General features: G+C 36.6%; 1 protein-coding gene across 7 annotated transcripts in view; it reads left to right on the forward strand.

The window, feature by feature from the left end:
• Positions 1-14,239, forward strand: part of LOC109539427 — a 49,748-nt gene that overhangs the window by 20,717 nt on the left and 14,792 nt on the right. For 6 of the 7 annotated variants that reach the window (XM_019907157.2, XM_048663814.1, XM_048663816.1 and 3 more), the window contains 4 exons: positions 2,138-2,594; positions 7,748-7,991; positions 10,479-10,612; positions 10,783-11,148. In XM_019907157.2, the coding sequence (XP_019762716.2) occupies positions 2,138-2,594; positions 7,748-7,991; positions 10,479-10,612; positions 10,783-11,148 (1,201 nt within the window). The remainder of the gene's footprint in view (positions 1-2,137; positions 2,595-7,747; positions 7,992-10,478; positions 10,613-10,782; positions 11,149-14,239) is intronic. The other variant, XM_048663813.1, reaches the window with a different exon arrangement.

Here is a 14,239-nt window from a genome sequence, read left to right on the forward strand (position 1 = left end):
GTTTGTGTAAATTTTAAATCTGATGATGGTGCTGTTGTCTGGCCGAAACGTAATGAAATAAACGATATTCAAATTTTTTACTTGACATTTTGGCTGAGACCCAGGAAAGATTAGAATATAGTAATAAACAATTTTTAAAATTGATATTTAATGTCAATCTATGAATACGTTTGACTCTCTATTGCACCTTCTGTGCTGAATTTACAGAGAAATTCGTTTCCTAATCCGGTTTTTATGATATTGACAATCGTTCGCGGTATTCAACTACGAGTATAAACGGGTTATAATTTAATTAATCAATTTCCTATTCACTAATTCCGCTATATCTGTGTGGTTAATGCTAATAACGAATCCACCCCTATTCCTGGATTAGTTGCTCTAAGCTAACTAAAAAAGCAACTAACTCATTGTATCCTTGCATGAATTGCATCAGTTTAATTATGTTAAAGTTATGCCAGAGGAAAACAGATAGAACGAAACTACTGATAAATACCCCGAAAGTTTATAAAACCAAACTTCTTTTCTTTATTTGAATCGAAAAGGACCATTTTTGACGCGAAAAACTTTTCTTCTACGAAAAATTTAAAGCAAAACTTTCTTGACTTTCATTTTTGTGCAGAGTCTAGACTCATTTCACACATAAAAACCGGGCGCTGGCTGACTGCTTAAACTTTTAAAAGCAACAGACACTTTTCCGACTTTTGAAAAAGCATTTTACTCAACTCCTTTAAGTCGTGCCCACATAACTCCCATAAACGGTAAACTTCCTTTCACGCCTGAGATTTCTTAGCGGTTTCGCTTCAAGCCAATGAAAAATATTTTGTTATGAAAGCATCCAAGTAAACAGCCCGGTAAAGCAAATATCGTGTCGTTTGGAAAGCCATTGACACACCGCAAGGCTGCAAAAATCCCCCTAGACAATTAAAATGCACCGTTGAAGCCAATAGAATCGGCTAAGGATCAAACAAATACAGTCTGATACGTGAGAAGTTTCACGGGTTTGACTCACAAGGATTTTACGTTAATGCTTCGGATGATTAAACTGAATAAAAAGCGACTCGGATAGTATAATTAATGGAATTAAACGTAACAGAGTCTGAATGGTTTTTTTGATCATTCACAATTCACGTTCAATAGTAAAAATCACTAAAGCTAAAACACTTTCAGTCGTCGACAGATGGAGAAAATCCGATTTTCCGTTTTCATCGGTTGAAGGAATGATTTTGCCAGTTGACACAACACAGGAAAACCAGGGAAAATGTTTGCTGTTTGTTAACTGTTTGATTTTTAATGTGTAAAATGACGTGCCCTCAAAGCTTCCAAAAATCCAAATCCTCAAAGCTTCCAAATATTATGCACATGCCATAAAAGGCTTCAATCTAAAAAGTATTTTCGCGTTGCTTCTGATAAATACATAAAGAGTTCACATTTAGAAATGTCTTCCGGGCTTTGAAGCCGTGGTCCATGGGAATTTCTTCCTGACGTTTCGTCTACAACTGCGGTGGACATTATCAAAGGCGATGAGGCAGTGGGCGAAGTGATCTCCCGTGTTTTCCGACTAAGACTGGTTCAACTACTGGATCCAGTAGCGCACCTTCGGGATTTAGACAATGATGGAGAAAGGTTTTCCTTGATGTTTCGCCAGCACAAGTGGCTGGCATCTTCAGAGGTGGGTTGCTCAACGCAGCAATCACCTCTGAAGATGTCAAGCCATTCGCGCTTGTAAAACGTTAGGAAGACATTTTTTTCACTGAAGAAATATCGACCATTCACTCCAGATACACAAACAGACTATCAATTCATTTGCATATACTAGCAACGGATCTGCGGACAAACAACAGAACCGAATTGATTGAACCCGATTAAAGAGATATAAATGCTGAAGAAGAGAAGAAGACGCTTTATTTAATTTTCTACCTTTAATAATCCACTTATCTCGGCATAGTTAAACCTTTTCAAATTTATCTTCTCTTCATTCGGTGAGACTCTCACATGTTACCTACTTCTGGCAAATATCAATGTAAATATGTATATAAAATTTACTTGGTGTATCAGGAAACATTGTAAATATACAAGACAAAAGTAAATTTAGACAACTGCTTCCAATGCAATTCTATATGTATATGCATTGTTACAGATAATGCAACTAGAAGCAAAACCTGGTATAAATCAACTGATTATGCGACGGCTGCAGAACAACCAACACAGAACGATAAATCAGATTATGGCTCACCATCTAACGACAGTTCAAACGATAGCATGAATTTATCATCCGAAATAAACGAAAAACCTAAACTTAATGACGAAGATGTGAAAAGAGTGTATGAAATGTATAAAAATTGTAAGAATGGAACAACTATGCGAAACGAAAACCTACGAAATGTAATTAAAATTCGCCGACAAAAATGTGTTTCGGAAAATATAGAACTGAATCAGGCACAATTTATGAATTATTTGACTTTAATGAAAGCGTACTCTAAGGATTTTGAAAAAATATTTTCTGAAGAAAAATTTGACCACAATCGCGGAAGTCCCATACTCGGACCGAAGAAAAAAAGTCGTCGGACTAGGCTTCGATCGATGTTTACAATTGGGTGAGTAGTATTATTTGCTATTATAACATTTCATGTGACAGTTACTGACTTGTTTTGGCTGGCAATGAAATCCTCAGAAAATCGAGCTAACTGACAACTAATTGTATGAAAAAAGCCTTTTGCATTAGAACTTGTATGTGATACAAGTAGGGATGGTCAGAATTTAAAGTAACCGCTAAAATAACAGTGTGCCATACGTGTAACCTGAACCGCAGTTACAGTTTACCAATTTAGCCGGTTGTTTTTGGAACCGTCTTATAAACCTGAAAAAGTGATTCGTACCAGCACAGAACCGAGCAGCAGCAGTTTCAGTAACCGTTTGTCAACGGAAAATATGTTTAGTTGCGCGTTGCGTTGATGACTGTGACGATCACCTTCTGTCTATAAGAATCACTGTTCAGTTCTTCAGGAACTATAATCGGTCAAATCAGCAAAATGTTGTTTAGTTTCGGTGAAGATATAATTCAGATTTTTTAGTCTATAAGTATTACTGTTAATATGTTGTGGTTGATTAGTGATCGTGATGATAATCAGTAATTAATTCTTCAACGGATGGTGGCAAAATAAAACACTACTTGTTCATGGGTCAACGTTTCGACTTTATTCAAGTCATCCTCAGGGCTCTAGAGGGGAAAACAGAGCGGTTTTAGCCAATTTAGCCTGGTGAAGTTTCAACACTAAGTGTGTGACATTGTTATAGTCTGCATATCCACATTTCTTAGATGTGGTGCAAAGCAACATACCGATTGAAAATTAAACAGACCCCTGGGGCAATCCATTGTTGAGGATTCTTTTTGTACTGCATTGCTTATTTTTGTACACAATAAATTGTCTGTTTGCGAGCATGTTATTTATGAGGTTCGTTGTTTTGCAGTAAGATTGACAATTGTTGAGGGCACGGGCCTGATCATAGCATCTTCTATTTGGGCGGAAGCCTGTCTGTTCGACGGAATGACATTTAAAATTGTGTGTCTTATTCAAAGTCTTGCCAGCCCTTATATGATTCACTAAGTAATGCGATAGGACGGTAGCTACTTGGACATATGGTCTGGTTTTCCCGGTTGTAGGGTGCGACAATTTTTCCTGATTTAAACTGGGGGCAGAGTGTCTGATTGCAAAATGTTAACCTTTGCAGCCACTTTCTAACATTTGGGTCGGCATTGACATTGAATTTATTGTGTATCAAATCCCGGAGCTTTTCCCATTTTCATGCTTCCAATAATTTTGTTTATTTCGTCTATATATTCGCACTTGACACGGCGAGAGTGTTCCTTAACTGTGGGTGGTCTTGCTGAGTGGACTATACGCTCAGAAATTTTGTTGGGCGATAATATTGCCTTGGGTTTTGTGACGGCGGTGCTGCCACCAAGTTTCCTTAAAAGGGTCCAGGCTTTGCGGCTTGAATGTTTAAAATCCATACCCTCCACTTTTTGCGCCATTTCTGCAACCTTCCATTGTTCAGACTCGATCAGTTCATCGGCGATCTCTCTATTGCCAGACTCAACAAAATTCTTCTTACAGTTTCTCGCTGTCTCTCGGTGTATGTATCGTACTCACAGCAATGACCGCCCCAACAAATCAACAGTTCACAGGGGTTGCTGGGCCTGACACATTTGTCCAGGTCTTTAGAAAATGATGCCCACTTGGCCCGACCGGAATTCTATCGGTGGCGGGCAGCGGATTTTATAATGGGTATTTAATGGCTCAACTTCAGCCGAATCGGGCGATGTTGGGTGTGTGGGAAATCCGCCATTTCTTTTCTGGAGATATCGAGAAGCCTACCACATTCATCAGGAGACATAGCTCAGGGCTATATTCTCGTCTCCTTCTGGCAGAGTGGATGGATTTTCTGCCCTTAGCCCCCTGCACATATTACTCTGAAAGTATGTGGCTCTTAAAGTCACCAGCAGATATCGGCAAAGAATTGGTTTGCCACTGGGTGTTTGGTGGTTTGTACCTTGATTTTCCCTATGTCAATTATTATTTGATGGATGCTATTGACCGCGTTGGCAGAAATTAACTTCACGTTCTCTACGCGGATCTGTCGTAGGTTACTATACCGTGGGCATGATGGTAGGTGACCCCAATGATGGTTAAGCCGTGAATTATTCCTCTCGTTTTCATGTTGCAATATGTGTTTCTTGGACGATTGCTATATCAGCGTTCTGGTTCAAAAAAATTCTTGAAATACATTGGTTTTGGTACTTCTGGTGGACCCTTCTATATTTAACTGTCAATTGGCACTGAAAAGATAATTTTGCATCGTTTGTGATAATTTAGCGCTACCCAGGGTGCACCACGAGGTGGCAATATTTTGTCAATACTACCATGTTCCTCATTTGCATTTTTTTGCGCAAGCAAGCACATCTAGGGAAGATTTACATTTTTACTAATTTTGTAATAAGAATGTAATTGGTATCCAAGAATCTATTCATATCTAACAGTACCTATGATACAGGTGTATCTAAAAAAATGATGATTAATAAATATGGCAGAAACATTAGTGTTTAACAAGTAATTAAAAAATACGTTTTTTTTTTGTTGAAGAAAAAAAAAGTTCTGATCATGTCAAATTCTTGAAAAATTGAATAATCTTCTTCTTGTCTCTCGTTTAACTGAACTTCCTCTGATTGATGAGGCACCACTATTTTCAATAGCGATTCAATTGAAACTAGTGGGTTTTTCGGTTTTTTTCGTCGTCGTAAAAATGAATTCCTTCCTGACGTTCCGCAAGCACGAGTGGCTTGCATCCTCTGAGGTGGCTTGCTTGAATGCTTACACTATTTAGATGCGATTTCTCGGGCTCAAAAAACTGCAGAGGATTACAAACATTGTCGTTCTGCCAGCTGACAACGGCAACGCTACGGTCATCATAAGCAGAGAGGAGTACGAGCAGAAAATCCAAAACTTACTGCACCCAGTCGCTTACACGAAGCTCAAGAAAGACCCGACTCAAGCTAAGTTCAGGAACATCAACCGCCTGATTAAAATATCCTCAATAGACGAGAACATCATGAAGAGGATCATTAAGTGAGAATCCCTGCCCCCACGTTTGTATGGATTACGGAAGGTTTACAAGGACGGAATACCACACCACACAAATCGTCAGTGTCCCGGGATTACTAACTTACGATATAGCTAAATATATATCTTCTCTTCTGTAGCAGCCCTTGGGGTCCACAGAAATATACATCAAAGACTCCGAACATTTTATCAGTAAGATCAAAAACCTCAGACTGGAACCTAAGGACACGCTGGCCAGTTTTGATGTGGTGCCAGATCGGTAGAATTTAAATCCCCATATGGTCACTTAAAAAATCTCTACTTTCCCCAAGCTTTTCTAAAAAAAAGTGAAAATAAAAATATTCGGTGAAACAAAAAAGGTTATTGGAAAGGATATATTACAAAATTTTAAAAATGGAAATTAAAATTTCGCATCTTACATACGTGGTAGGAATGTAGCCGTTCCTCGGTATATATTTGGTGCCTGAGAGTGCTAGTTGTTGTGCAATGCTCTGAGTACCCCTGGAAGGCTCTGCTGCAATTATCTCCAATACCTGTTCCCCTGTGTCTGAAACCCGAGCAGCTATTCTCGTCCACTATCTGCCTGGAGCTAATCTTCCAGTGCCTCTAGCACTTTGTTGGCTTAAGTTCTTACAGCTTCTTCTAACTTAATGTGGCATTCCCCCATAACTCATAGCATATCCGCATATTCAATATTAGTGTACATTTTGTGAAAGAAGCTTCAAAGTTAGTCACAATTTGACAAATTTTCGTTATTTTTGACAAAAACCATGTACCTGTAACTATCAGATAATGACAAAAAACATTATTGCCTCTTTAACTTTTTATCAAAAAATTATAGAACTTTTTTAATGTAAATTTTTTTGGTAATTTGAAACCAAGATCACAATTTTTCTTTTTGAATGCTTGAGTATTTCAATAGGCTACCAATTCAGCATGGGACCATTTTAAAATAAAGCTTAAGAACATTCGATTCGAGGTCATTCGATTTTTAACTTTTAGCGCCGGTTGCACAATCCAAGTTCACCGACAGTTCAGCGGTGAACAAAAGAAAAATATATTTTAATGCTTATACGCTTCAATCAATTTAGTATCAAACCATGTGGATCAACGACAAGAAATAATTCCCCTTGTCTCTGATGTGGATGTGGTTGAGTTCAAATATGCTGGATTGACAACATAGTTGCCAATAAAAGAAAACCAAATAGACCACATTCTACCGACATTGGGAAGGAAAAAATTGAATAGTGGAGTTTAACCGAACCGAGCTCGGATCGGCGCGGTACAACCCGTGAAAATTGAACTCCGGTTCACCGGTGACTGATGGTTTAGTTGAATCATCGTTGAGCTTGCTTTTGTGCAACCGGGCCTTAATATCTTCTAGAAATTTTTGAAAACGATTTTTGCATTTTTTCTAAGCTCCAAGTGAGCCCCTATTACCCCTAAAAAAAATGACGCCAATTTTGAATCACCCTGTATTTTTCGTTGACAAATGGTTATTGGATAGATGGCTCGACAGTGTCCCATCGGTTCTGTGCTGGTGCATGCCAGTTTTTCGGTTTTATGAGACGGTTCCAACAATAACTGATCAAATCGGCTTATTTACTACATGCTTGGAACACTCTTATTTTAGCGGTTAAGTTAAATATCTACTATTCCTACGCCCTATCAGTGAACTTATTACTTCTACAGAGATCATCCGAAGAGGTGTCGCATGTTGAAAGAAAGACGGGATAATCTGAGCCGTAAGAGGTTCCATTTCCACTTTTATGTATTATAACATAAAATCAATTTATGTGTGTAATAATATTAATTTAATACACCAAATAATAAATCAAATCAATATCAAAATAATAAAATCAATTTAATAAATCTCCTGGTAGTTAAAAACTGAAAACTTGACCCATGGCTAGGCCGATCTCATTTTTGGTCTGTATGTGTCGTTTTCATTCAACTATGCCAGACGGACACTGCTAATTTAGTTTTGCGAAATGTCGTAATTGACGGTTGAGTATTAATTTCTGTTTAAAAAGTTTTTAGGCAATTTTTATCACGAAATCAATTTAATTGCTTCCAATTTTTAAGACGTTATGAATGAAACGGACCACCTCCTTATTTATCTTCCACAGTTCTTCAAGTAAGAGCGACGACGAGGAAATAGATATGTCTTCAAAAACACTGAACAAGAAATCATCGTCTATTGATAGTATATCCAGTTTATTGAGCTACCTTATGCCAAAACGAATGCAGAACTCCAAGACATCAGATATTGGCAATAAACTGAAGTCAGATGAAAGCGGCTATGGTAGCGATGCAAACCAAGCAAATGCAATGGAATCTCCGATGGGATCTATTAAGTCTGAATTTAGTCAGGTAAGTATCGTCACTTATTTAAAATTAGATTGCATGCGATAATGCGGCTTGATTGAAAATTGGCGCCCTGCTTTCTAATCGGTTACTGACACGTACTTGGAGAGCATAGGAAAAGTTATTTAAAAAACTGTTAGTTTATTTTTCAAACACGTTAGCTTTTGGAGATGCGATTTGAGCGTTGTTCCTAAGCAACGTTTGTAAATCTCTCTCATTCTGTAGTCCATTGGCGGAGTAAAAGTACATATAATTCCACTTCTACGTGAGGAGTACGCCGGTTCTACGGTGAGAAAGTGAAGTTTTAGAAGGAAGTTACGTGAACCGCAAGGAATGCAAAACAGCTAATGCTAAACCACTCAGACTCCTGCAGTGGGCAACAATTGACTGAAGAAGAGGAAGAAGAAATCAAGCGCACAGTTCTGTTATGGTTAATTTCTGTCTAGCCTGCGTTATATTATTCGTTAAATAATATTTCTAAATTAGTAAATTGAACCTCAACTACTTGCTACCAACAAAACTTCGTCAAAAATGAGAAGTCGCTCATTTAAAGTTTTCTCTGGAGAATGTTTTGCTAGCTTACTTCCAAGAATTATCATGTAAGATGAAAAACCTTCTTCGATGTGCTCCTGTAATTCTGCGTTACGAACAACAACGTTCATCACAATATAAACATGACAACTTATGCCAAATTACTAGAACCCTACTAAAAAGAAAGATTTAAGGTTTAACTGCAAATTACATTAAAACTGTTTTGATAAGGTGTCTTCAAATTTTGACACTTATTTATTAACTTCCACAGCCACCTTACAAAATGTAACAACTTTTTTCAATTTTTTAAATAAAATAAATTATAATTTGAAAACGGTTGATTTCACAGCTGAAAGTGTAAATTCAAATTTGTAACTTTGTAAATTGTCTATTTATAATTGTCATTTGTGACGTATTAATATTCAGATCCTTTCATTTGAAAAGTTATATTGCTTTAAAAAGTTTTAGATTGAAGTCCACATTGTTAACACCCTGTACAATGTATTGATATTTTGGTTCGATAGAATTCTTAACGGATCTGTGGTGATTGGAAAGACGTATTTTTTGTATCTTTAACTGATTTTTTTGCTTCTTCAATTAATTTTTGATACCATGTTCTTAAGCAAAATTTTACAAAATTTTTTTAAAACAATTTACGGTGCATATGCAGCTTTTCAAGCTGCATTCCATGAGCTAATGAAAAATGGGTAGTTCTATTTAAAAAAAATACACTTTGATCTTGCCTCGCTTTTCTGAGACACTCGTATCATATAAGATATTTTTAAAATGTGCGCCCTTTGTCCGTCAACAACTTTTATATGAAATCATTTTTCGAAAGTTCAACACTATTGCAAATAATGGACTCTATCGCACTAAAAAACCACCCTGTATGTATATCACTTTCCGAAAAATCAGCTGAAGAAGATGCTACTATTTTTATTCAAATTAAAAAATACATATCTTCGGATTCCCATAAACTGCAAATGCAAAAGTGAAGTGAATGCGCACAGTGCGTATTTAATCCACACAAGTGCTTATCCAGTTCTTATGGGCTCGCAACTTGACATTTGAATATTTTGAAGGAGTCGAAAATATTGCTTTTCGAAGCTCGGACTGTTATGGATAACGACGCGCGATCCGTCTACGGTCCGTTGCAAGCTGCTTATGACCGGTATGACAAAGATTGAAGTTAATATATATAATCAGATACTTTTTGAACTGCATATGCCCGGCTGGGGATTTGAACTTGGACCTCCAGGTTGCTAGTCTGTTGGTCCGACCGCGAGGCCACCATGCAACTTTATTTTCTTCTTCTTACCCTAAAGATGTGCGCAGTATTGCCGCTGTCTAATTTGTGATCGAGGCTAGACCTTTTTAGTTATAATGTTGCGGTTCATTACACAATGAATAAAATAATATAATAAGGAAGATTTTTGAAAACTTTCGGTTGATCGACTTCTAACGAATTCTAGGGGAAGCAATGCTTCCCTTGCTTCCATAAACCGCACGCTCCTGACAAACTAGATAAGTATATATGGAATTTCTTCTACTTGAATTAATCCCGGCAGTTGTGTTTTCCCTAATCCATTAGGGCCAATATTTCCTAGCGAAGAACTAAATTTCCAGCAAACTGGTACTCCTCCACTTACGCTCCTATTGTGCGTACATGAATGGAAAGTAGAGGACCTTTTGAATGGCCTCTATATATCCAAACCTAACGCTGAAAGATTTATTTTTGTGGAGCGTGGAGATTGGTACCCTCGACTTACGAAAAAACGATACTTTTCGCCCTTGTATCGACAACTACTATTTGAATATTATTTGATTCTATCACGTAGAAGAAAAAAAACCGGAGTACTTTTACGGTTATGAAATTGAAAGTACCCTGTTGGAGGAATTATAACAAAGCAAAAAAATTGCATATGCAATATTCAAAAAGTAATTAATTAATATTTTGTTTAGACAAGCTACAGAGTTGATACCGATGTGGAAACTGAAAAGAACTCAGAAAATTACGTGAACCCTCGATGTGAGTCCAGCGACGATACGGATACTTCCGAAGACGACTTGGAATTGGAAACAACATACACATTTAGGTAAACATTTTTGACTGGTATCATATATGTTAACAGGCGCAACAACTGATAAGCGACTACATTTCACTTAGTATTTTCATTAGCATTTCACTCTCTAGTCAGGTCAGGTTCAAGTCTCTAGTCAGGTATCTTGATCTAGAATTGAAAATGTTTCACATAATTTTTTTTAGTAAGTTTTATGGTCGAAGTCCCACAAAACCATGTACAAAGAAACGTTCTGGCTCTAAATCTCGAGATGACGAAAATTTGACGCGAAGATTTAAGTTTACTGAAAATGGAAAATCCGATGTGGATGCTAATCAATGCTGCCATGGATTAAATGACTTATCTATTGATGGTCCTTTCATCAATGTCCATCAAAGCAATCCGGGAAATAACTGCAAGACCGACAAATATTCAGAAAAAAAAAACAAGAATATGCAACTTAATGGAAGGGCCAACGAAATGCTCGGCATTCGAGTATTACCACGTTCTGATTCAACCAAACATGGGGCTTATTTCATATCAGAAATGGTTCCCAACTCTGCTGCCCGCAGGTAAGCTATAATTTTCCGCCAGATTTGAAAATAGCTAATTTTGAACATTGTCACTAAATATGCAATATATGGTTGAAGTTGAAGGACTCGTAGTAACAAAAAATGAAAAATACTTACGTACTTATTTGCAGACGGAATTTAATCTGATTTTATCAAGTAGGCCTCGGGTGTATATGTCATGATAGTATACAGGTTGACCTAAATTAAGTGTCATTGTATGCTTTTTTATTATTAAAAGCACAAATTAACAAACTTGCGGTATTTTAACGCTTATTAGAAGAGTACAAAAAGCCAAAAGCATTCGAGAAACAAGCACAGAAAATATTATATTTTTGCCTGTTTTAACTTTTTTTAATGTAAAAAGGTTATAATAGTTTGTCTCTACATAAAAAATTTGGCAAGTTAACAATCGACGGCCGAGACTGTGTTTTTAAAATATATTTATATAATTATAACAAAGTTTGACTGTTAACAACAAAACTTATGTTCCTCCGTGGTGGTTTTCAGCTGACTGACTGACTGCCTTGACTGACTTAAGCAACTGACCCTCAATGTAATAAAACTCCAACGTTAATTAACTAAAAAAATACACCTGTTTACAGACCAGAAAATCTAATAATATTTTACTATTAGCAATTAATGTTATATCGTCGTTATATCGAGTCGAAGGAGCGACACTTCACTGGTTTAATAAGGCTGATATAAATAACTATTGACTGTGAATATTTTCTCAATGGGTATTCCAATATGAAAATTTTTTTGTCATATCGTAGTTCTATCCTCGGATGAAATTTAAATTATGAGATAAGGTTGTTTGGAAGACAAATCGTATTTTTGCCGATATAAACTTTAATATTTAGCGTTATAATTCGCGTGTGAACTTTCAACGAGTGTCCAACCCCCGAGGGAAGAAGGTGATTATCCCGGTGGCGTACGAGTAAGGTGGGAGAGACCACCCACGATGAATGGTCTCGGCTCTACCACTGTTGACCACAACAGCAGTAATTCTAATCAAATCAACGCACAATTTATTGTACAAAACTCAACAAAAACCAGCTCCTATTAAACCGCAGCAAAATCTGTACCTAAAGATGTATTTCCAAAGAACGAACAGGCAATTGTTTATCATCCAGAAGATAACCTCAAGTTGTTTGAGTATGTTAGAGATGTAGGCGATCTAATAGGACCTAAAAACATTACATTTGCGTCAAAAATTTCCAATAGCAGAATTTGCATTTATTTATCGAGCATACTCTTAGATCATCTAGTTTTGGCGCATCCAATTATTTATATTGGAACTTTTCAAATTCCTGTCCCCAGATTTGTCTACCCTACAAAAAGAATAATAATTTCAAAAATAAGCTCCTAATATACCACATGATGTTGCAGAAACAGCTGTCAAGAACTTAGGATATAATTTAGCAACTCCTGTTTCTTTCTTAAAACCGGTATACCGGGAGATGAATATGGTCACATACTAAGTTTTGGAAGACAAGTTTATGCTTTCCACCCATAGAATTTTTTGAATTAGACATCAATAATATTACCATATGAAGGAAATGACCACAATGTGTTTCCATCAACAGACAAAATAGAATACTTTATCTGTAAGCAAACAGGTCAATCAATATTTATTGACTTCCATAGCCACCTTACAAAATGTAGCAAATGAAATTTTTATATAAAATAAATTATAATTTGAAAACGGTTAATTTCACCGCTTAAAGTGTAAATGCAAATTTGTAACTTTGGAAATTGTCTATCTAATGACGTATTAATTAATATACAGGTACTTCCATTTGAAAAACAAGTTATATTGCGTTAAAAAGTTTCAGATTGAAGTTCACATTGTTAACACCCTGTACAATGTATTGATATTTTGGTTCAATAAAATTCTTAACGGATCTGTGGTGATTGGAAAGACGTATTTTTTTGTATCTCTAATTGCTTTTTTTGCTTCTACAATGAATTTTTAGATACCATGTTTGTAAGCAAAATTTTACTTAAATGGCGATAATCTGCCAACGTCGCAAGTGAGAAAGAAACAATTTACGGTGCATATGCAGCATTTCAAGCTGCATTCCGTGAGCTAATAAAAATGGGTAGTTCTATTTAAAAAAATACACTTTGATCGTGCCTCGCTTTTCTGAGACACTCTGTGTAATATGAGATATTTTTAAAATATGCGCATTTTGTGCGTCAACAACTTTTATATAAAACCATTTTTCGAAAATTCAACACCATCGGAAACAATGGACTCTATCGCACTAAAAAACACCCTGTATGTCCCGTTTACGTCGGTTCAACTCACTGGTTTTCCAGCGTAACTAACTGCATTTTATTAAAGGTATTGAGACTAATTTCATGACTAGTGTTACTGCCAGTAAATTAATGAGGAATGAGAACTGCCTGGCTTTTTTGCCATACATTTAGTCTGGTGATGACTTCGTTAGTTATTTTTGAGTAACTTAGTCGTAAGTAGTGTAGGGGCGTTCGTTTATACTTAGAACAAGTAAACATCAACCACTATAAAAACATATATTTACCCTCCCAAACTGTAGACAATGTGTAATGGCAGTTCGTCAGGTGGTCGATCGAGAGAATACATCTGAAATCAATTTAGAAAAAGTAATTGAGTAACCAGTTCAACAAGAATTAGATTTATGTTATTATTATGAGAATCATTAAAACATGTCAGAATCAGCTACAAGCGCCAAACGTGCCTCAAACAATGAGCGACTCACCTAGAGTGCATCACTTGGAGTCAACAGTTATCTACCTATAACTTAATTTACAGTAGTAACTTTACTCTATCGGAGTATTATCAATCTATCTCTGAATCCCGCAAAACTACAACCGAAGTTGCATCCTGCCACTGCTAAGCTTAAGTTGTTAAAAGATATTAAGGGTACGGCGCACGAAATACCTCCCCAAGAAAAGCCCTGCTAATCCTGAATTGTTAATAGGTATTAAGGGTACGGCGCGCGAAATAACCCCCTAACATCATTACTCAAATGACTCAAAAACTTACTAAAGTACTGTTGTACGTCTACAGCCAGCACTAGGTACTTCTCTATGAACTTTTATGCTT

This window comes from Dendroctonus ponderosae, unplaced genomic scaffold (genome assembly GCF_020466585.1).
Source record: "Dendroctonus ponderosae isolate FM_Combo_2020 unplaced genomic scaffold, Dpon_F_20191213v2 Dpon_F_20191213_2, whole genome shotgun sequence".
Classification (NCBI taxonomy): domain Eukaryota; kingdom Metazoa; phylum Arthropoda; class Insecta; order Coleoptera; family Curculionidae; genus Dendroctonus; species Dendroctonus ponderosae.